The 22,420-nt window shown below is 37.6% G+C and overlaps 1 protein-coding gene across 1 annotated transcript in view; it reads right to left on the minus strand.

The window, feature by feature from the left end:
• IL1RAPL1 (interleukin 1 receptor accessory protein like 1) overlaps nucleotides 1-22,420 on the minus strand; it is a 792,200-nt gene that overhangs the window by 699,003 nt on the left and 70,777 nt on the right. The window contains exon 2 of the mRNA XM_074816883.1: nucleotides 485-586. Coding sequence (XP_074672984.1) covers nucleotides 485-566 — 82 coding nt within the window. The 5' untranslated portion in view covers nucleotides 567-586. The remainder of the gene's footprint in view (nucleotides 1-484; nucleotides 587-22,420) is intronic.

Consider the following 22,420-nt stretch of genomic DNA (forward strand, 5'->3'; position numbering starts at 1 on the left):
CTTTCAAAAGCACAGTTTGCTCTTCACTTTGCATGGTTATTAAATGCAATGGCCTTGATCAATTTGTTGCACTACAAAAATCAGTAGTCTAAACCAAAACTACATGATGTTCATTTCCAAGTGATTCTTCACCATAAAGTATAGTTAAACAGATAAATCTAGTAGCTCACATTAACAACACTGACTGCAACAAAGCCTTTTAAGTAAGTTAAATAATTCTGGGAATAACTTTCCTTCAGCAGATGAATTGTTACATTGATTTCTCATTACAGATCTGATTTTAACATTTTTGGTTTTTTCATCAAGTTCACATGACACAAAATAGTCTAAAAATATATAGAAGATAGTAACTTTTTTGCTGCAGAATTTGAAATCCGCTTAACTATGTTCCAAACCACCACAACAACATCTTAGTATGTATTTGCAAATATTAAGCACTTCTTTCCAAACCACATTGTAAGCACAGAGATTAAGATTTACTTACCTGATCCCCTTTTGGTCACAACCTTCAAGCTCTGAGTTAGAGTAGCATACAAGAGAATCAAGTTGGGAATAGGAGCTTTCATCTTCTGTCCGCGTCTGCTTCCTAAAGTCCCCAAAAGAAGAAAGAAACACTGATTTTATGTTGGTGCTGAAACAATCTTGAAGTAACTAATCATAATACTGACATTGTGGAAAAGCTGAATACAGTGTTTGTGAGCAATTTAATGCACCAAAAATGATCTATTGTTTCTGAAAAAAAGTAAACTAAAATCACCATAAAACAAACACATGCACACACTACATTTAACCTTGAAGCTGAAGTTCCAATTTTCTCTATACATTGAAAATTGATTGGGTCCCTATTGAAAATTTCTAACAGATCTCTTGAATAAAACAACTTTGATCAATTTATTCTGTGAAAAAAGTGTGTATTTTTTCTATGAAAACTATTTTTTGTATGAAAAAAAGAACATCTAGTTCTTTCTTTTTATCATATAATCTATTTCCACTGCCCCTCCTCAACAGGAAAAAGAAAATAATGCCTTTCTTCATTAGTTTTGCTTCCATCTATTAATTCCACAGGTTTAGCACAACATTCACAATGCAATGAACAATTAATTAGAAAGAAATCTTGTCAACTTCTTAAGAACTGCGAAAGGGTGCACCAGAGGAACCAGCAGAGACTCCTGTAACTTCCTTTTAGATGAACTGAAATCTCACGAGCGAGGTCAAACTAACATATTCACTGCACTAAATCAGAAGTGAATGCTATTAGGATGGGACAGAGGTGGATCACAAGTTGTGGCTCAGCCTTCACCTCCAAGATGTGAATTTTGTATCCCTATTTGTGTGCTCTGAGAATTAAGTGGTATGAGCAGCTGGTGAAAGCAGGGACTAAACATTCTGTTAATTCCCCCTACAACTAAGAAGGTGTCATCTAGTCATGATGATTATCAGTTTTCCTCTGAAACGGTTGATAGGACTAACATCTCACATTTTAATGTGTTAAAATGGGAAAGGGAAGCCAAATCTTCTGTCTATTCAAGCTAGACAGTAGGGTCTATCTATGCTATCTATATGCATTATAGTATTTTATGCAAAAATATTCTTGTCTAATGGGGGGAGAAAAAAACCTCCGATCAATGGTTCTTTAATATTAAAAATAAAGACCCAGATGAAACCAGTGTGGTTTTGATATTGACCTCTGTTAATCACAGCCCTGTACAGCAACTGAAAAAATTCTCAAAAGGAACCACATAGTACAAGCTTTGATTTCAAAGGAGACCATGAATCTTTTGCACTTTCATTGACAGTCAGGTTACTGAGAACCCAAGACATTTTTTGAAAGCAGTATCTTAAGATATCTTCATCTTAGAAGAGAACAGGTTAGAAATAAGAAATAGTGGGGGTGTAAAAGAGTACAGTATGGGAAGAATTACTTAATGATGACTTCATACAGAATCCATTTTACAGCTTTATGTTTCAAGACATTTGAGAACTAAGTGCAAACCTACTGCATTCATGATTATGACTTTGTTAATGATGAGGGAGTGAGAGAATACAGTTTGACAACGTTTATGATATTTTTATAACAATATTTACACATCTATACAAGCATTAATAAGTTTGCTCATTTATTGGCTGTGAACAAACTAGCATTTTATCATCACAGGTGAAAGACTATCATTTATCTACATTCATGTGCAACTTCAGAAAAGTTAGGCAATAAATTGCTTATCAATGTAGAAATGAAAATATGAAATATATGATTTCTGTTAGTTAAAATACGTGCAATGCTAACATTTTTAGTTAAGTTTAAAATTTAACTAAGTACCATGACCCCTGGCAGTTATAAATAATATAGATCGTTAGAATTTTAGAAGCTAGAAATGAAAGTTAATTTTTCAGGGGCACAGCGAGTAGATATCACAAAATGTTACGCCACATTTTACTGCAGACCTGAGTTTAGCTTTCTGAAATCAAAACCTCGTTTCTCAGTCACTGCACTAACTGATGCCACAGGAAATCCTGAAGCTGGTATCTTCAGCCTCCAGGGTACTAGCAAGAGTCAGCTCTTCGCTCTGTGTGAGTAATAAACACTGTCCAAAGAAGCACAAGATCTTACTATGCAATTACAAATTCACTAAATAGGTTCTGACTGTGAAAGCAGATCCAAATACATCTTTTCTGACCATACAGCAACAGATGAGACTGCTGATTACTGTAGAAGAAATGCAAATATATACATGTATACATACATATATTTGCATATATGTATGTATATATGTATTTATACATATTTTTGTAGGGAAACCATGCAGTAGCTATAAAGCTTGAAGTTATCAAAGAAAGCCTCCATAAATACAAGAATATCGATAAGAAACTGTTCAGTCAACTAAATCCTTCTTTTGGTCCATGCATATCTCACTCATTTGAGAGGTCAAGTCAACGAGGACAACCATATTTATTACAATAGTATAGCAAGGATTGCATTTTAAACATTATACCACTTCTTATGTACATTTATTCTCAGAGGTTCAGGTCTAGCTTAAAGGCATAAGCAAAATAGGCTGTTGCCTACACTGCTTGTGGTAAATCCCTAGAAAGTAAAGTCTGCTACTGTCTTTGAGTTACCAGAAAGCACTTAACTGCTAGAGGGGGAAAAAAAAAAAGGAGGTGTGGCTCCCAGCAGCAGCCATTGCCTCCTGGCAACAATACGAGCAACAAATCAGATCTTGCATGGGCTCTCCCCAGAGTTTTCCATCCCTTCTCTTCTGTTTCAACTCCCTTTTTCTGCAGGAGCATAAGTTTTTCTGGTCTTTTCTTCATTTTAAAAATCAAAAGCTCAAAGAAAATTGAAAGAGTTAAAGATCAGTATAGTGGGGCTGGTGCCTTACAGTTTTGGAAGTTGTCTGGGAGGTTGGAAAACTTGCCTCACATCATTCATATGACTGATTCAAAACAGATACCATCTCATGTCCCTTGTTCCAGGTGAATGCCTCAGCAATTGACTGTTCTAGAAAATGTCACCCTCGTGAAATTGGTTGTAAAAACAAAATAAGCAAGTCTGAAGAAAATAAAAAAGGAATATCCCAAGGGGGATCCCACAAGTCCACAGCCTTCATTGCTACAATGACTATGCCTGAAACCCATATGCTGTAACATATTCAGTTAGGTTTTAAACTGTAAAACAAAATAAAAGGCATAATTTTGAGAAGTCAAATTCTTAACAGTAACTGGACTGTGACATCTCATGAACTGGAAACAGCCTTCTTTCAGCAATGAATTTCTTAAGGAAGAGACTATTTCACTAGTCACTTAGCTTTAATTTATTTTTTTTAAAATTCAGAAATTCTGATTTTAACAAGTAGAACAAGTCTGCTGTTCCTTCAAGCAACAGGCAGATAAACAGTTTACATATACATCTACAAAAGTCCTTTTTACATTTTTACATTTTTTTTTCCTCATTTTCAGTTGCCTCCACCAAAAGGCTAAGGCAATGTATGGTAGTTATAAAATTAATTGCTGCATTTTAAGTTGCATCAATGTTAGCAAGTCTTTGGCTATAAGACTGCTAGACTCCATGGCTGAATAGTAGACTAACAAAATCTTTTAGAACCAGGGGTTCTGGTTGCTTTTTTTTACACAATAGCAAAAATTGAAATATTTTTCACCTTTAAGCAGTATTCACAATGTCAGATCTTCAGTAGTGGGTTTTTTGTTTGCATGAACCACAACACTGAAAATATGTTGAATATTCCTGGATAAATATATTCCACACAAATTTTAACTGGGCGTTTTATTAATTTTTTTTTAAGTCTGAACTGTAGAAGGTGTCATTGCTTGACACAAAAATGGCGTAGAAAGCCTCTAGCATCTGTATCGCCAAGTGTCGCATTTTCCATTTGAGACAGAAATAGAAATACAGCTGTATCTCAACACTAATGTTCTTTGGGGAAATGCCAAGAATGCTTGCTTTCTTAAATTGTCATAAATACTCAGTGTGAGGAAAATGAGTACACATACATACACATGCTTCCCAAAACAGCTCAGCAGAGATTAAATTAACAATATAAGGCAATTCCTGATAAGGCAGGAAAATGGAATAGAAGATTCTCATTTCCTAATTTCACTTATGTTCATTTTGGGCCTTTCCCAAAACTTGAATTAAGCTTAATTGAAGTAAGAAATTTTCCACCGGCTCAGTCCATTGCACTAACTTTAAGGGGATGATTCTCAGTTAGCCTATAAATGCTAGCTAGCTTCCATTACCTAATTATCTGAAAATATTTTTTCTTCCCGTGCTGCTTTTCTAGCTTTGAAGAATGTTCTTTTATACATGTTCAAAACTGCTTCATTATCCTCCTCCATCATACCCCCTTCAAAGAAAAAAAATTTTTAAAATTGCAAGATCCTGTGAACTCTGCAAAGTACTTCATGACTGTTCTGTGGCAATGTCATGAAAGTGCTGTGTTAGCTAGCAAGATTAGTCTGCTTTAAAGCAAACAAACAAACAACAAAAAAACTCAAAGAAAACCAAGCTAACTCTTCACTTAAGCCTGTTATTTTCATATGGCAGAAAAGCCTTTAAACAGCATTAAAAATCTCACAGTTTTTAATTTCCCTTCTTGACAAGTGATAACTGGGGTACACACTGAAAGTTTATTTCTTGATGCCAGTATTGTGGAATAAGGCACAAAACTGTCCCTGGTAAATTATGAACAAGTAACAAAATTACAAAGAAACATCACCCGAATGCATAACTAACAAACAAACAAAAATGCCTGTTCAGGAACAGTCTCTCTTTATGTGGCAGTTCTTTACAAACCCCTGAACAGCATGTCATAAGATCTTGCAAGTGTAAAGGACAGTAAAAAATATTAGCATAATATTAGTAAGTATCTGTGGTACATCCAGCACACAACTCAAACAGCTTGAAAACAATTGCTTTAAATTCTTAAATTGGGAAAAAGTAAAATTAGAATCAGTGTGATTTCATCAACAAGTGTCAATTCACTGTCATGCTCTGCTATGTTACTGTCCTAAAACAGAAAGACAGCCCTATCAATACTTAAAATGTTAGCCAGAGGAAAATACACCTGTTTCAAAGACAAAAGTCCATAAAAATAGTCCTTTCCAGAGTCCCAGAAAACAAAAAAGATTCAGCAATCAAATTTTGAAGAACTCATGAGAAGCAGGTCTTAAGCACCAGGAAGGCAATAAAGTACCGGGTTTCCTTTGCAAATCACCCCTGTTTCTCCATGTAAGCAGCATTCCTAAGTTCAAGAAAGTTGTGACTGTGATGACAAAAAAACAAAAGGGGATGATTAAAAAAACAGTAAGGGTTGAAAGAATGGGGACAGTGTTTTAAGCAGTGATAACCAAAAGCCAATATGCCACCTTGTCCAGCAGAGCAGGCTGTGAACAGGAACTCAGCAGAGTCCTCTGAAGAGGTTGCCCACCAACTGCATGATCACATTTCCAATCAAACCTGGCACTCATTACTCCCTTCTTTTAAAGATACTTTTTATTGCTAAGATTTTCACCTCCTTAAGACTCCATCCATCATGCAAGGTACAGGACATATGGCAATTTGACTGGATAAATTTAAGATCATTCCATGTATCTCTCTCTATAAAAATATGAGCAGCCATTCCCAAAAGTTTCCATTAAGAAATATGCATCACTTAAACATATAAAGTATTTAAAAATGATTCTACCAGCAAGAAACTTCTGTCAGAACTAGAAGAATCCTTATGTCAGGCTCAATATTTATTTCCCAGTCTTGTGTAAAACAGTAATGTCAACAATAGCATTTACACTTAATGTGATGAACTAGCAAACATTCATATTTTGCACACTGTTTACATTGCTTAATGTGTTTCTAATTATTTCATTAAGTGACTTTTTTATGTGGTAGGTAATTGATAAGATTTCTGCATAGTGCTTTTTCTATTAAGAGACAATAAACTGCAGCAGATTGCAGATACCTGCAATGTAATATATGCTTGAGAATCATCTATTGAAGAAATAGTTGAACATCTTGTCCCTCTGAACCATAGATTAAAATAGTTACATAGCTGAAAACTATCTGCCACATGCTTTGGGGAACTGCTGTGCCTAAGAAGTACGACGAGAGACATAAAAAAGGGAAGTGACAGTGGCTTTCCAGTGGTCTCACAGCACTTTGTGGGATCCAGCTCAGCAGGGCATGCTTCTCAGTTCCACGTAAGTCACCAGGGCTAGTTCAATCAGTCAAAAGTGTTGATGCAAAAAGGGCAGGAAAGGAAAGCCTTGGATAGTGTGCCCGTAAGGTATTTACTCTGAGGGTAAGGGAACAATGGATGGACAGGAGTCTCTATTCATTCTTAGGAGCCTTTACATGGGATAAAGAAATATATCAGCCTAGCTCTAAGAAAATCTAATATTACTACAAGTAGATGCTTCCCTCTTAATAGTTCACCACTCATAATCACAAAGAAATAATCTGAAACTGAGGAAAGGTTTTTTGCAACAAAACATGGAACCAAACTGGACTGAAATACTTGATGGAAACAACATATACAGTAGAATACATAATAAATGTGTGCTCGAGATGCTAATTAGGCCAAGAGGTTAATGGAAAATTTGAAACCATAATTTATTTTTCTGGAAAGAAAAGAATTATAGCAACCTGGAAGCAAAGTTACAGATAATACTCAAAAAGATAGCTCAACAGAGATGTTTAAAGAAAGGTAGTTGGAAAATAGTTGTACCATTAATTAGTTTCTAAAGGAAGATAGACTAGCAGCATAGAAAAGAATAAATAAAACACCTCTGCCTTTCCATAGTCTTAACTATGTAAAGTTAGATGAAGAGGAAAAAGTCAAAGATCTTCAGCGTGGATTTGAAATGCTGTCATTGCAAAAGGGAAAGAGCCCTCCTTCCAAATCCATGCGCATGGGTAACCAGTACTCAGCTTATAATGGCATGGTTTTGGCATGTGAGGAATTTAGCCTTAACTATCTGCTCTTGCATTGCTTCCTTGACCACTCTGTATCTTTGCTTTTAGGGGATGGGTAGCCTTGTTCTCGTATCAAGCTGAAATTCCATCTCTGCCAAAACTGACAAAACAAAGTTTTAATACTACAAATATCATTTTATTGGATAATTCTAACTGGCTGTGTTTTCAGGCAACTAAATGCGCTCCTGAAATATTTACAGTAGTTGTAGAATAATAACCTTGTTCTGCTAAGTATATTCATGATATGATGGTGGAATTCAACCTCCTTTTTTACATATGGCAGATTTTAAAAGACGCTATTTGCAGCAAAACCAACAGCAGAAAAGCTGTAAATACTGTGCTTTCAAACATGAGTAGTTTTCTCCCATTTTCTACTTAGCAAAGAGTAGCAGTTATGTAGCACCATAATATGTTTGAAAAATAAATTAGCAAGATGTAACTTAAAGTAAGATAAGAACTCTAATTTTGATCTTAAGTTAGGATAAAAGCACTTTTTAAAAAGTTAAGTCTTCCTGAAATTTTCTGAATAGACACTTGGTAAAATAAGCGTGATGTTCCTCAGACACTGACAGAAGATTCAAGGTACTTTGACTAGCAATAAGCATTACAAGGATGATTTAATTCCAAAAATTCTTTAAATAATATCTCCCATATGATTCACTAATGAGAGAGATATTTTCCTTTAAAATGAAGAAGTACAGAAGGATGTGGAGGATGAAGCTCCACTGTGGATATTCTGACAGAATGTTTTCATGCAGGGTAATAAACCCCCTCACCATCACTAAGATTATCAGTTTACATAACACTAACATCAATGGTTTTCTTTTATATTATATACAGTAGGTTATACATTTTCCTTTTTCCACAGTTGATACTTGCAACACAATCTTAGTAATGCAATTTAATCTTATACCCTTAGAGCATGACCTGTTTCTAATGTAATGTTTACTCTACCCTGCCATATTAGATGTTAGGAAAGTGGTCTGTGATTTACATTACACCATACTGTATGAGCTCACTTTGTACTTTAGAGTTGTGAAAAGGGAGAAAAGTGTTTCATTCATCCCTTCTCTTTCACAGGCTAACTGACAAGCCCTTTAAACTTGTCCAAAACAGAGTTTGATAACCTGCTGTCAGACCCTGAGAGCACTGCTGGGCCTGACTGTACAGCCTCCCCTGGGGCCTGCCCCCATGGGCCTGGGACTCCATTTCAGCTCATCCCAGGGCTGTCAGTCCCTGCCTCAATGACACTGTAGGAGTGCTGGTCTCCAGCTCCATCTCTGGCCCTGACTCCTGGATGGTATCAACACTGGACGTAGCCCATCTCAGCATGGATCCCTTGTACATATGCTGTTTCCAGCCCTGTCTCTGGCATCATCTCCTTGTGCTCCTGGCTAGAGCCCCTGGATGGACCCTGGCCCTGGCTCACCGCTTGCCATGCCAGGGGCTGTTGACATCCCCCTTACCAGCCCCCATGCTTAGAGACCACAGAACTGCTCCCCCTGAGCGAGGGCACAGGCTGTGACAATGTCAACCTTGGGTCCTGGCTTCCCACTGCAGGGGGGCAGTCGGCCCTCACTGCACCCTGACACCTTGCTGCTCAGTAGGGTCTGAAATCCAGAGTGTCCTGGTTTTGGCTGGGATAGAGTTAATTTTTCTTCTTAGTAGCTAGAATAGTGCTGTGTTTTGGATTCAGTATGGGATTTGGTATGAAAAGAATGCTGATAAAGTACTGATGTTTTCAGTTGTTGCTAAGAGATCAAGGACTCTCCAACTCCCTGTGTCCTGCCTGTGTGCAGGTGTACAAGAAGCTGAAAGGGAGCAGAGCCAGAGCAACAGACCCAAATTGGCCAAATGGAATATTCCATATCCTGTAATGTCATGCTCAGTATATGAAGGAGGGGCAACTGGGAAGGAGGGGGTTCACTCTCACTTCCGGGATTGCGATTGTGGGATCTTAGTATTTCAGGATTGCTAGCCAGGAACAGGCTGGGTATCGGTGAGTGGGGAGCAACTGCATTGTGCATTACCCATTTGTACTTCCTATTATTGTTACTGTTTTATTCTATTTCAATTATTAAACTGTTTTTATCTCAACTTAGGAGTCTCCCTTTACCTTCCAATTCATACTCTCTTCCCCCGGGCGGGGGAGGGTGAGCAAGCACATGGTGGTTGGCTGCCAGCCGGGTTTAAAACTATGACACAGAGCAACTATTCACCAATGTCTGTCTGAAACTTGTTTGTTTCCAATGGGAGAACATTTCTCACATTGTAATGCTATAAATAATCTGGGAAGAGTCAGTACTTCCCCTTGAAAATGCAGGTATTGTAAACAGTTTTGTGTTTACAGAAATAATAATAGCTTTAGAAGTTCACATTTTACCAATTTCTTTACGATAAAATTATTTTAAGATGTCAACCCACTATAAGAAAGAGGATCACATATGAAAGCATTCAGGCAGCAGCAATTCAGCATCTGTATGGGATTTCACAGGCAAGCTACTGCCTGATAAAGACAAAAGAATCCATATGATTAATTTACTGTTTGTACAAGAACAACAAGGACCTGAAGAGAAATATGCATACAAAGGATAATTCAGCTTTACTATTCAGATACAGCATCTTGTCTATAATAATTAAAAGCAGAACAATTTCTACAAGGATTATCATAATTAAACTGGTTTGTAAAGGATTCAAGCATTGACGTTGTATAATTATAATATATACCTCTGCAGTTTAGTAAAGTTGTAGGGACAGAACTTCAAGGCTAAAATTTGTTATGTCTACATGACAACTTGTTGTGCCATGTAGGACTACCCAACACAGTGGCTGGAAAATAATAATTTCAAAAGAGGAGTCCTCAACTTTGTTTTAATTTCCTGCAATAATGGTGGGTATAGCCATCATCACAGCAGCTCTTTCTTCTCTGCTCTGCATCCCATCACTGTGAACCAGCTCATGTACAACACTGATAATCACATCACAATTTTGTAAGTCCTGATCTTTTATTATAAAAAAGAGTAGAAGGGTAAAAGGAAGAAAGGATTGTAAATGGTGTTAAAGCTTCTCACATTAAAACTGGAATGTGTTTAGCTGTACTGAGTGTGATAACTTTGAAACTGCCCAAGACCATCACTCAGTTTGGAATGACATTTCTTAATCCTACTTCATTTTTAGTGTTGATGTTGTAGCTTTGTTTGGCCAGTTTTTGAAAAGCATATCTTGACGCCTTTAATTTCTTAGTCAAACTCTGCTTGCTACTTCACTGTCCTAGCACCAACAAGCTACTTAGTAATCCCAATGCTGAAGAAACTTTCATTCCTTGAGTATAAAGTATCAGACCTATGACTTTACTGCTTACCTTCAGCTGTGATCTAAAACTGTACTGAGATCTAAGGTCAGAAAGAAGTGTCGCTGGCCTAACCAACTACAACTTTTAAGTGTTGCTGAATAGAACTGCTTATTAATAGCTGCAATTTATGTATTGACACTAAGAGGAAGAAGACATTTTCAGAAGAGGTAGAGCTTCCTGTTTACCAGTGATGTATTACCAATGTGTAGGCATGAAATATATGACATCCAAACTTAAAGCTGCAACAGCCTGCTGGATAACAATGGCTGTTCCAAAGCCTTCCAAAATTAATTTCAGATTATAACAGTGGAAAATATAAATCAAGTAAAGATTTACATATATCCAGGACACAGGCAGAGTATTAGACTGTAATTGCAGTTTCTGGCAATTTTCATAGCTAGGAGCTATTATAATGACATTCTTCAAAATCTTGATTTGAGAATAATGATCAGAAATGAAAATAAATCTCAAAAATAACTTTCCTCTGGAAATTAGGAACACTCTCTTCCACCATGACAGGTACTCATCTACCCCTTCAAAACTGGGATTTTAAATACTCAGTGGATCAGGAGAAGACTGAGAACCACTCTGGTCTCTGCTATGGTAGATTAGACTTGGGATTCCAGACCCTTAATTCAAAGCTTTTTTGTCTTAAAATGGATGAGATGCATAACAGAAAAAAACAAAAACAAAAACAAACAAAACAAAACAAAACAAAAAAAACAGAAGAAGACACTGGAATCCTGGGACTCTTCCTTTCCTACAGAAGTGTTATAACTATTAAGCCAAAATTTGTCTCCTTTTGCTTCTTTTTCTACACTCCTGAATTTAGTATGCACAGCTGCACAGCGCCTTGTTTTCCCCAGAAATTATAGAGATTGCTGTCGTCAAAATAATTGGATGAGGCATTTGGGAAACATGGGTTCAAATCCTTCAAATCAAGAGGACTTACAAAATAATGCTCCCATTTCCTGAGCATGTGCTGCAAGTACATATACATATAACACATATACACATTGTGTGCTTTCAGAGGAGTAGTTCGCGCTGAGTAAAATGTCATCCTGTAGAATAAATGCAGCAAATGTTTATGGGTAGCTCATTCAAAACTATTCAGTTAATTTCTACACTGTTGTACAGGGTAGAACAATTCTCATCATATTCACTAAACATAAAAGTAGAGCATTCTATAAAACTTTATCAGCTCCTATTGTGAAAGCCCCCAGGAAGTTTTAAAAGCATACTAGAAATGCATTTAGTTTCCAAAGAATTCAAAACTGAGCATAAATGTATTTGTCCATGAATCCATCCTATTGACTACTATTATACCAATAAATTACATATACAGAATCTATATTCAGAGTAACACTGCTGAGGTTTTACCTCTTTGAAAAATGGATGTCTAAAATGTAAGATTTTAGGTACATTCTGAAAATATACACATCAACAGCTGATGCTTATAGTATTTCCACAGGATTTTGAATTCAAGCACATACTCCCCCCATGCACACTAAGAAGGAACATGATGTCTCACACTGTAATAGCAGCCATCCCAGCCTCAGACAATGAACTGGGAAGTCAGTATTTTTTGGGTTGCTGCATAAGTAGCAGAAGACCCACAAGAAGTGACAGTCATCTCTCTGTTCCCCCTCTCGATTGTTTGAGGCTACTGTGCTCACACATTAATTGGGGGATTAAAAGTGGGTGCATATGCAAGGTAAATTTATTTTACAGGCAGTGAATTTGATACAATACATACAAACCTTACTAACTCTTCATTGGTTATAACACCAGGATATTAATACGAGCTATTACAGGTATTAAAGTAAGCCAGAAGTAGAACAGTTTATGAGGTTCCAATCCTTTATTTTTCTTTTCTTTTTCTTTTTACGTTTATTTAAAGGAGGTTATTCTGAGGAAGGATTTGACCTAGGGCTTCCAAAAAACAATTCTGTCATGAGAACCTCCCATCGTTACATCTGGATGATCAAAGGACAACAGTTTGGAAGTCTGGATACCAACTGGACTTGTACGCAGCCTGTTGTTAGCTCAGTACTATTCATTAATTGTTTACATGATGGGAAAAAAATTTTGTTTATTACATTTTCAGATTAAACAAGGTGGGATGAATTGCAGAACGATTTGAGGTCAGGGACAGTATTGAAAATTATCTTGAGAGACCACAGAAATAATATGAAAAAATAGATAAAACTCTAGAGAAACAGTTGTAAATTATGAAATTAATCAGATGTAATCAACCAAATACACAAAGGATGAAGAACAGCTGGCTAGGTATTGGTTCTGTAGAAAAAGATCTATCAACTATAGTAGATTAGAAGCTGAATACCAGTCATACTACATTTCCTAAAAGAGTTAATTGCCATCCTGGGACGTGCACAAAGCAGAGTAATTGTGGAATCTTTACCTTTAAAGATCTAAGGATCTTTTAAAAAGTAAGTTTAACATTTACACACATTGTCTCAGTACAGCTGCTCTTGATATTGGGCAGTGGAATAGTTTTATTCTGTGCTTTTGACTGTATGAAACTTCCTCTGAAAGTAACAGTGGGATGTCTATGAAGTGAGCACACTCCGGAATATACTTCTTCAAAACAAACCAACAGGCAATAAAAGGGTTGTTAAGAGAGAGAGCAAGAGTGTAGAGCATAGATAACCACCAGTTCACCAGTACTGGCAGTAGCCACTACTCAGAATGTATCCTTTAAAAATAAATGATGGTCCTATAAGGACTCATTCAACAACTAGTGCAGCCAACACGGGTCGAAATATTGGTTCAATATATTTATTCAAAGAAAATAAGCATTCCTAGAATCAATATTGGCATTGCTGATGTTTGCTCACAGTTTTGGGATAAGAAATTCTGAAGTGGATCTAAAAGCTACATGTCTGTTTCATTTCTAATGGCATCATGACTCATGAGTGTCAAGATTAAGGAAAAAAAAAAAAAAGAAGGGGAATCCTGGTAATTCTTTGTTTAGAAAACAAAGAATCTTTGTCTTGAATCAAGAACGTGGAAATAAAGGAAGTCTTCAATGCCTGGACTATCAGCAGAATTAAAGACTGTGAACTATGCAGCTTAGCTAGCGTACCACACCTCAGAAATATGCACACTATTAGTTTATCTGTATTTTGTGATGAACTTCACAGGGTTTCTTATAAAGAAAAAAGGGAAGGGGAAGGGGAAGGGGAAGGGGAAGGGGAAGGGGAAGGGGAAGGGGAGGGGGAGGGGGAGGGGAGGGGGAGGGGGAGGGGGAGGGAGGAGGGGAGGGGAGGGGAGGGGAGGGGAGGGAGGGGAGGGGAGGGGAGGGGAGGGGAAGGGGAAGGGGAAGGGGAAGGGGAAGGGGAAGGGAAGGGGAAGGGGAAGGGGAAGGGGAAGGGAGGGAAGAAGGGGAGGGAAGGGAGGGAAGGGGAGGGAAGGGGAGGGAAGGAAGGGAAGGGAAGGAAGGGAAGGGAAGGGAAGGGAAGGGAAGGGAAGGGAAGGGAAGGGAAGGAAGGGAAGGGAAGGGAAGGGAAGGGAAGGGAAGGGAAGGGAAGGGAAGGGAAGGGAGGAAGGAAGGGAAGGAAGGGAAGGAAGGGAAGGGAAGGGAAGGAAGGGAAGGAAGGAAAGGAAAGGAAAGGAAAGGAAAGGAAAGGAAAGGAAAGGAAAGGAAAGGAAAGGAAAGGAAAGGAAAGGAAAGGAAAGGAAAGGAAAGGAAAGGAAAGGAAAGGAAAGGAAAGGAAAGGAAAGGAAAGGAAAGGAAAGGAAAAAAAGGCTTAGAGGAGATGAAAAGATGCTCAGGGAAGATCATTACATCAGTGTCACTGGTGTATGGTAAAACACAGGAACATGTGGCATCAGAGAGTGTAAGGGGTATAACTGGGAAGAAGTTGGCATTTAGCTCTGGAACTGTCAATCAGGCAAAAAGTAGCAAGGAGGAAATGTGAACTGGGAGAGTGAAAAAATCAAAAGTAAAATATCAGCTAAATTACAGATAAACAAAGCATGAGGTTTTTACTTGTGAGTATTGTGTCTGGAAGAGACCATCATACTTGAAACACCCCCACAGTAACTTCCACCCTTAGCCATGCTAAGGAGAGAATATAGGGAGAATGTAAGAATTCAGATCTGCATTAGATCCACTTTAAACAAAAGGTGTAAGCATAACATCCTTGTTCCTTGTTAAATTACATGTTGTAGCTTGGTATTTACATCTAGCCATTGCCTATTGTTCATTGCCTTATATGTCCTGCTCATACTTGTACACACTTTACTGTGTAATGAGTAATAGTAGCTTCACTCATTACATACAATGAGGTGGAGGTAAAGAAGTCAGGAGAGTATTGTCCATTCAGGACATAAACCTATTTTCTGTTTAGTAGCATTGGTAGTAATTATGTGCAAATAAACTGTTGATGGAGACAAGTGTAATAAGGCAATCCTGACGTAAGCAGAGGTTTTAGCAAGTGCAGAATATTAGCACAGCTCTAATGGAACAAGTATTAAATACTCACCGAGAAGCTTTTAGCTCTATTATATATATAAGCCATTAGATACTGCCAAAGTTAAGCCTATCATCTTGTATCAATCAACTAACTTGAACTTCAATTTATAATACAAATATTTAATAAAACATGTTTCGGTCCCATGTAAATCAATTAATCTCCTGCTTTCAAAGTAGGGGACATGATGAGGGTTCAGCATTCTCTGGTGTACTTTGTTTTCTGTATCTGCTGTCAGATAGTCACGAAATCTTATATTTTATATGGATTCTTCTCAGCACATGCAGTATTTCAAGATATTCCATACAGTCTACAATATTTAAAAGACATTAATCTGCCATAAGGATAATTTTTGTCTTTGAAGTATATATATTTGTACAGGCAAGGTAATTCTCTTAGTTTTATACTGTATACAAGTTTTAGGCTTTCTTGTGATATTGTTCAATGAACAGAATGTCAAAAAACTTTGCTGAAACACATACTAGTATGAGCAGACAACGATTCCCAAAGAACTGGAGAAGCTGTATAACCTGACAACAAAACCTTTGTTATAAGGTTATTTTTAAGCAAGTATTAGTTCTAAGCATGTTCAGTATTACCTAGGGAGAATATGCCCCTGTCAATGCTACTGATTTTAGGGCTTGTCGATACTAATTACTTTGTCCTGAGAGTGCAGGGGTGGATGAGGAGTATATGCCTCCTACTTACCGAAAGAGACGATGGCTTATGCTGGGCACTCTTACTAACTGATGCCCACACAGATGCATGACAGTAATTTAATTAGCTATGAATTATCAAGGGTTCTCAATTGTTTACTTATTGCAGGTCAGGCAACTAATAAAAAGGCTGCCTCCTGCACAACAATCCCTTGCCATTTTGAAGAAAGGATTCTTTTTTACTTCTTTTTTTCAGGACAACCTGATTAAGGTATAACTAACATAGGGCAAAGTTATGGTTTCAGTGATGAAGCAAGCATCTCAGCTTGTGTTAAGATAGAAATCCTCATCTCCTCCTTTTCAGTTTTATGATATAGTGACTCAAAGACTAGAGGAACATATGTCACAGTAAAGGGGGTAAGGCACATCAAAATAATCTTTAAATCATTTACCAAACTGCATTACTTCTTTAAAAACATCAAGCAAATTGTGCGAAACAGTATCTTCTGCTTTGACAGAGACTTACCCATGTCTCAGGGCACTGTGAGGGCTGCAGCTCCCCACGGGCCAGGACCACAGGGCTCCCCATGTGGGGACTGTCAGGGCAGAGCCTGTCAGCCCAGGCCTATCCCACCGCCCCAGCCAGAGGCATGTCTGGGAGCCTGTCACGCAGTCACCATCAGGAAGGGACCATCCCTGGCTGCATCGTGGGCCCAGCAGTCAGGGGTGCCGCGTGGGCGTGGGGCCTATCCTGGAGCCAATGCCAGGAATCGGAGCCTGAGTTCATTGCTCGATTCCTCCATAAATCTGGACACGTCACTGTGCAGGCCTGTGTATAGGGCAGTTGCACCCAAGTCAAGTCTCTTATTTAAGGCTTTTTAGAACACCAAAATGTTATGGAAGTTTACAGTCCACTACATTATTCTGTAAGAGTTCATATTTTCAAACTGCATGAAAACATTTGTTTATGGATACTTCTGGATAAAAATCCAGTATAAAAGGTAGACGGGTGTACACACTGAGGAAAATCTATTTCCAAAGCTTGGTTTGATTTAATGAATTGATAGGGTCCTTATTTCTAAGACTGTTTTTACTCTGTCCTCTGTCCTGCTCCATAAGATGAGACAGGAGTTGTACCAAGGGTCTTGTCAAGTACTAGCCTGACAGCAGCATGAACATATTCTTTTATACTGAAGAGTGTAAGTGCTACTCAGGAGCTAGGAGAATAAAAGTAGTAACCACATTTCAGAGAAAACATATTTTCTCCAGCCTGTGTCGCAAGTATGCTCCAAAGGACAGCACTCCCCCAAAGCAGAATTAAAAACTGCTCTTTTGAAGAAAAAGACATCCACCACTCCCCAAAAACTATAGGACTTGTAAAGGCTGAGAGAAAGGACTCTAACAATGTAAGGACAAATATGGCAGAATCAGATGAGGTGCAGATGTAGGTTTGAGGCACTGCTGCAGACACTGCACAGTTAAACATGAGTCTTAAAAAGGTGTCTTGCTCCATCACCCTCTGCCTCTGGGTCCCCTTGTCATGCATATGCATTTTGTGCTAGTTAAGAAGTTCTAAACACTTAAAAATATTTTCTTCATCATCATTCTGGTGCATCCCCAAAGATATGAGAAGTTTCCACTAGATGCAACAGGGAACACATGGTGGTATGGTAGGTAAGTAAAGAGAGGGTGGAAGGCAGGAAAGTCCAGCTGCAAGATCACACTTCAATTGAAGTGGCTAATTAACATTGCATGTGACAGAAGGCATGGCAGAAGCCAACACAAGATGCCACTCAGAGTCATGAAGTTTGAAGCACAGAGACTTAATACGATGAAACTCTACAGCAGTTTGACAGGTGTCCACCAAAAGAAATTTCACTTAAATTGCCACAGGTAGATTAAAAGACTGATTTGTTGAACAAGTCAGATCCAACATCAAGATTATAGTCTAGGTACATCCCTATGTTTATTAGCTATTTGTCTTTCAAGCATGTTGTTGAAGGGACCCAAAACTTCTGCTGATTTTACTTCTTAATTCTTTCCTCATTTGATTCTACAGTTGCAAAATATCTACTTAGCAATTCTACTTCTATTTTTGCCCCCATCCTCCTTTGTGCCAACATTTAGCATGCATTTCACTGATCTGTGTGAGCATGCTATTCACTTTTGCTGTGAACAAGGAATCTTCAAGGAAGTGTCAGATGATGTGGGAGGGAAAGAGTAGATAGAAGTAGGTAGCATAGCTACAGCCGTCAGCACTTAGGTCTGCTTAGACTGTCACTGAACCCCCATCTTAACTCACCTACAAAGTTCATGATGCCATCCTTTTACCCTGCTGACTAACCTAACTTACTGCAATGTCTGAGTATAGCTTTGCGTCAGCAAAGCAAGTAAGGTTAGTGTGAAATGCATTTGTTAATTCTGGATGAATATCCTGTGATACCAGGCAGCAATGAACTGTCTATATAGTTCACAAACATGAAGTTAGCTTCAGACAAAACAGTCACCCTGGAACAGAATTACATATTCAGTTTGCTGAGAGGCCCAGACCACCTACATAAAAAAGAGCTCTCCGCAAACATTCAGTATGTGTTTGTGAAGTGCAGTTTCTGAAGTGAAAAGACTTCATTTCGATGGAGTAAAGCCCTTCAGCATGGATTTAAGCGCATGCTTAGTTAGACCATTACTAGACAAATGAAATAATCTTAGTTCGACTAGTGTGCAGTTTTTCCACTTTGTAAGTAGATGAGACAAAGTATTTTTCAATAGATGTGTCTTAAAGAAATTTTATAGAGGTATCAATCAAAATCAACTCAGAATGCTTCTTATATTTCTTTATTGAATTTTTACTTTTCAATAAGATATACCATTTGAGTAAGACATTTAACAATTAATTGCTTATCTCTATAAACATGTATTTAGATGGGGAAAAAAACTTGTGACATGTATCTGAAGTTGTTACTATCGTAAGAAGCATTGTAAGAGTATTACACACGAAAACTGTACCGGAACAATTTAATGGAATAATTCTTTCACTGGAATAATTACCACTGAAGTATTAAATATACATATTAGAATTAAAATATACAAGCTTTTTCTTGTGTTAGGTTTACCTTGGCTGGAATGTTTCGTGCATCTCTTCCTCTAAACTCCACACATTAAATGGAAGCTTTGCATATGTTAAGTATACTGAGCATATGCAGCTTGTATGCTAAGGATATTCAGTTAAACATGCCAGTTAAGATTAGCTAAGATTTGGGTTGAATGGTTTATCCTGAGAGTTTTCTGCCACTATAAGTCTGTCATCAGTAAAGGTTAGTTCTGATTTTTGCCAACAGGAGTTAAAAATCATGTCCATATATTATCTTCTCCGGTTTATCATTCACACCAATTTACTAATAATTTTGTCTCCCCCTGTGAAAATATCAGTATTACAGCCAAGAAAGTCCTTCCTCTGACTGTTAGTTTAAAATTATTTGTTTTACAATGTTCTGAAAAAGGCTAATTCTTCTTTCTTTTTGAATATGTCGCATTGTCAATGGGAGTCTTATAGATAAAAGGGATGACTTGCCTCAAATTTTAGTGTCTGTTCATCCCAGTTATTTGAAAGTTTGGACCAGAGAAGAGCAGACTGCAGCTCTCATTTAAATTCATTAATACTGTTATGAAATCATTTAGCTGGTTTATGTATTACAGCAGCTGCTAGTGTAGCTTAAAATAAAATGGGAAGGGACCATTCTGCTTTCAACAGAACAGTCTTTACGGGCTTGAATTTGATAAAGACATCATGCTATCTTTTGATGACTGTTCCCTGGATGACTGTCTCCCTAACAACAGATGATACTTGTGTAACATTGTCTGAAACAAAAGGGCTTCAGTTTGTAATCCCACTCTCAGCACAGTCTGATTGCCAGAAAAGGCAAGACAAGGAGCCAGATTACTTAAAAATATTACCCTCTCACCACCACCCGCCAAACAATCTGAGGTTCTTATTCAGAAGACTGTATCTCAGCTTAACCACGACACTTAGAATAACAGATCTCTCTTCTTGCTTTCCCTTACCCTTTTTAAAGACCAGTTGTTTCCAAGAAGATGAGAACTCCTGTATTATTCCTATAATCTGTATGTTCATCAAAATCTCTGAAGACGAGCATCTGTACAAACTCCACCAGAAAACATTCACCCCCTTTGGGTGAGAGCATAGACATAAAATCTCAAGGACTTCACAATCAATTTTGTTGTCATGATCACCTTTTGGAATGAATATGTTCGCAAATGCGTCTGTTTTCCAGTTTTCTCACCCTTCATTTATATCAGGAATATGATAAAGAAAGAAAGCTTTTAAAATATCAGTGGTACACATTGATGTTCTTCTGACAATCTAGACATTTATTTCACTCATTATGGTTTATATACATCCAAAGATGTACCCTCAAGCCACTAGCTCATAGTTCTGCTGCTGAGTAATGCTCCCACTAAATGTAACTATATCCATAATATTTATTATTTGATATTAAAAAAACAATTTTTCATTTCTACAAGGGTTGCACACCCTCTTCTTATCCAGAACACAAAAAGCAGACTTGAGGGGCTCTTTATCAGGGAGTGTAGTGATAGGACAAGGGGTAATGTCTTCAAACTGAAAGAGAGTAGATTTAGATTAGACATAAGGAAGGAATTCTTTATGGTGAGGGTGGTGAGGCACTGGAACAGGTTGCCCAGAGAAGCTGTGGCTGCCCCCTCCCTGGCAGTGTCCAAGGCCAGGTTGGATGGGGCTTTGAGCAACCTGGGCTAGTGGAAGGTGTCCCTGCCCATGGCAGGGGGGTTGGGACTAGATGGTCTTTAAGGACCTTCCAACCCAAACCATTCTATGATTCTATGATTCTATGATTCTATGAAAAGAGCATGGAAACACTCTCTGATAGCTAAAACAAAAATGGTAAACTAAAAAGAAAAAGAAGGAAGAAAAACAAAACAAAACAAAAGAAAACAAAAGCCCCAAACAACAACGTTTGCCAGTTTCATGCTTATTGAAAGGTTGGAAAATAAAAGCAAAGATTAGTTGAATATAAATATATAAAATTCCAAATGCTGGCCCATGTTAGGGACTGAAAGGATTTCATGCGATTTAATAATTAAGCTTCACAGAGGAGATACACCATGCCAGAATATTTTTACTCTTCCCATGTCTTGTGCCGTTAAGATTTTTATACTTTAGGCAAAAAGTCTATGAGGTACAGACTTCTCTGAGAACCCACTTAGAGACCCCATTTTCATTGAAAAATACTTTTGCCAAACAGCATTACTTTTCTTAAGCAAAAAACAATGAGTCATTTAGAAGTCTAAATTAGAAAAGATCAGGGTAATAAAACCTTTACAAGCTGTCAGATGGTGCAGTGTTTGGGCATATCACTTCTATGAGGGTAAACTTGGAAAATCCTGAATAATTCTGCTATAATGCTGTTTGGAACAATCCCTAACCTTTCAACCAAATCAATTATTTATGAAAGAGTGAACGCTTTGTTTACAGTTGCATCTATATTTTTAGGAAGTGCTGGAGTAAACATGATTTTGCTGTTTAATACCAACCTAATAAATTGAGTGCTACAGCAGAGTGGACAAGAGAGAGAATAAATTTTCTGAAGTTTTAATTAAATGCTAATGTGTTTTAAGATTGTAAAAGTGTTTTGATAAATTAATGATTACAAAGCAAAGAATTCAATTACCCATTCTTGCTTAGATTTTAGAAATGCAGTAAGTGTGTGTGTGTGTCAGGAAAAGAACTTAAGTAACAAAAGGATGTCATCTGTCAGATCTACTAGGGACCTAATAGGAGGGATGTGCTGAGCCTTGCAGGGAATCTCCATTATAGTGCATCATTCCCTGCAGGCTGTGCTATGGCATCTGCAAGAATGCACTCTGAACTTATCTCTTATACCTGCCGTAGTGCTGAGTACAGATTTTCTTCTACAAATGGAAGAGGATTTTTAGATTCTTGTTAAATCGCCAAATTCTGACCTGACTTTAGGAAAGATGTTCTACATTTAGAATAATGAAAACAAAAAAGAAAGTTTCTTTTCAAACTTTTTATTCCCTGTTCCTGCTTGTTCAAATGAAAATGAGTAAATGCTGAACTCAGTTTCATGTTTAGGATCACAGAAGGATTCAGTTTTAATTTCTGGTTAAATTGTACATGTGCACCCACCAGTTATTAATTTTAGCATTGACTGTTTCCCTTAATGTTCCTCAATGTCCTTAAAAAATTTTCCTGTGCTTTAAGATTTATTGAACATCTCTCCAATTACAAAGTACACATATTTCAGCCATTTTTAGACAGAAAATATTTACTATATAGGTGTAAAAAGGAAAGTACATGAGCTAAGTGCTAGTCTACTTTGTTGATGCTCAGCAATAAGACATAGTCAGTAGC

The sequence above is a fragment of the Strix aluco genome, chromosome 2 (genome assembly GCF_031877795.1).
Source record: "Strix aluco isolate bStrAlu1 chromosome 2, bStrAlu1.hap1, whole genome shotgun sequence".
Lineage (NCBI taxonomy): Eukaryota > Metazoa > Chordata > Aves > Strigiformes > Strigidae > Strix > Strix aluco.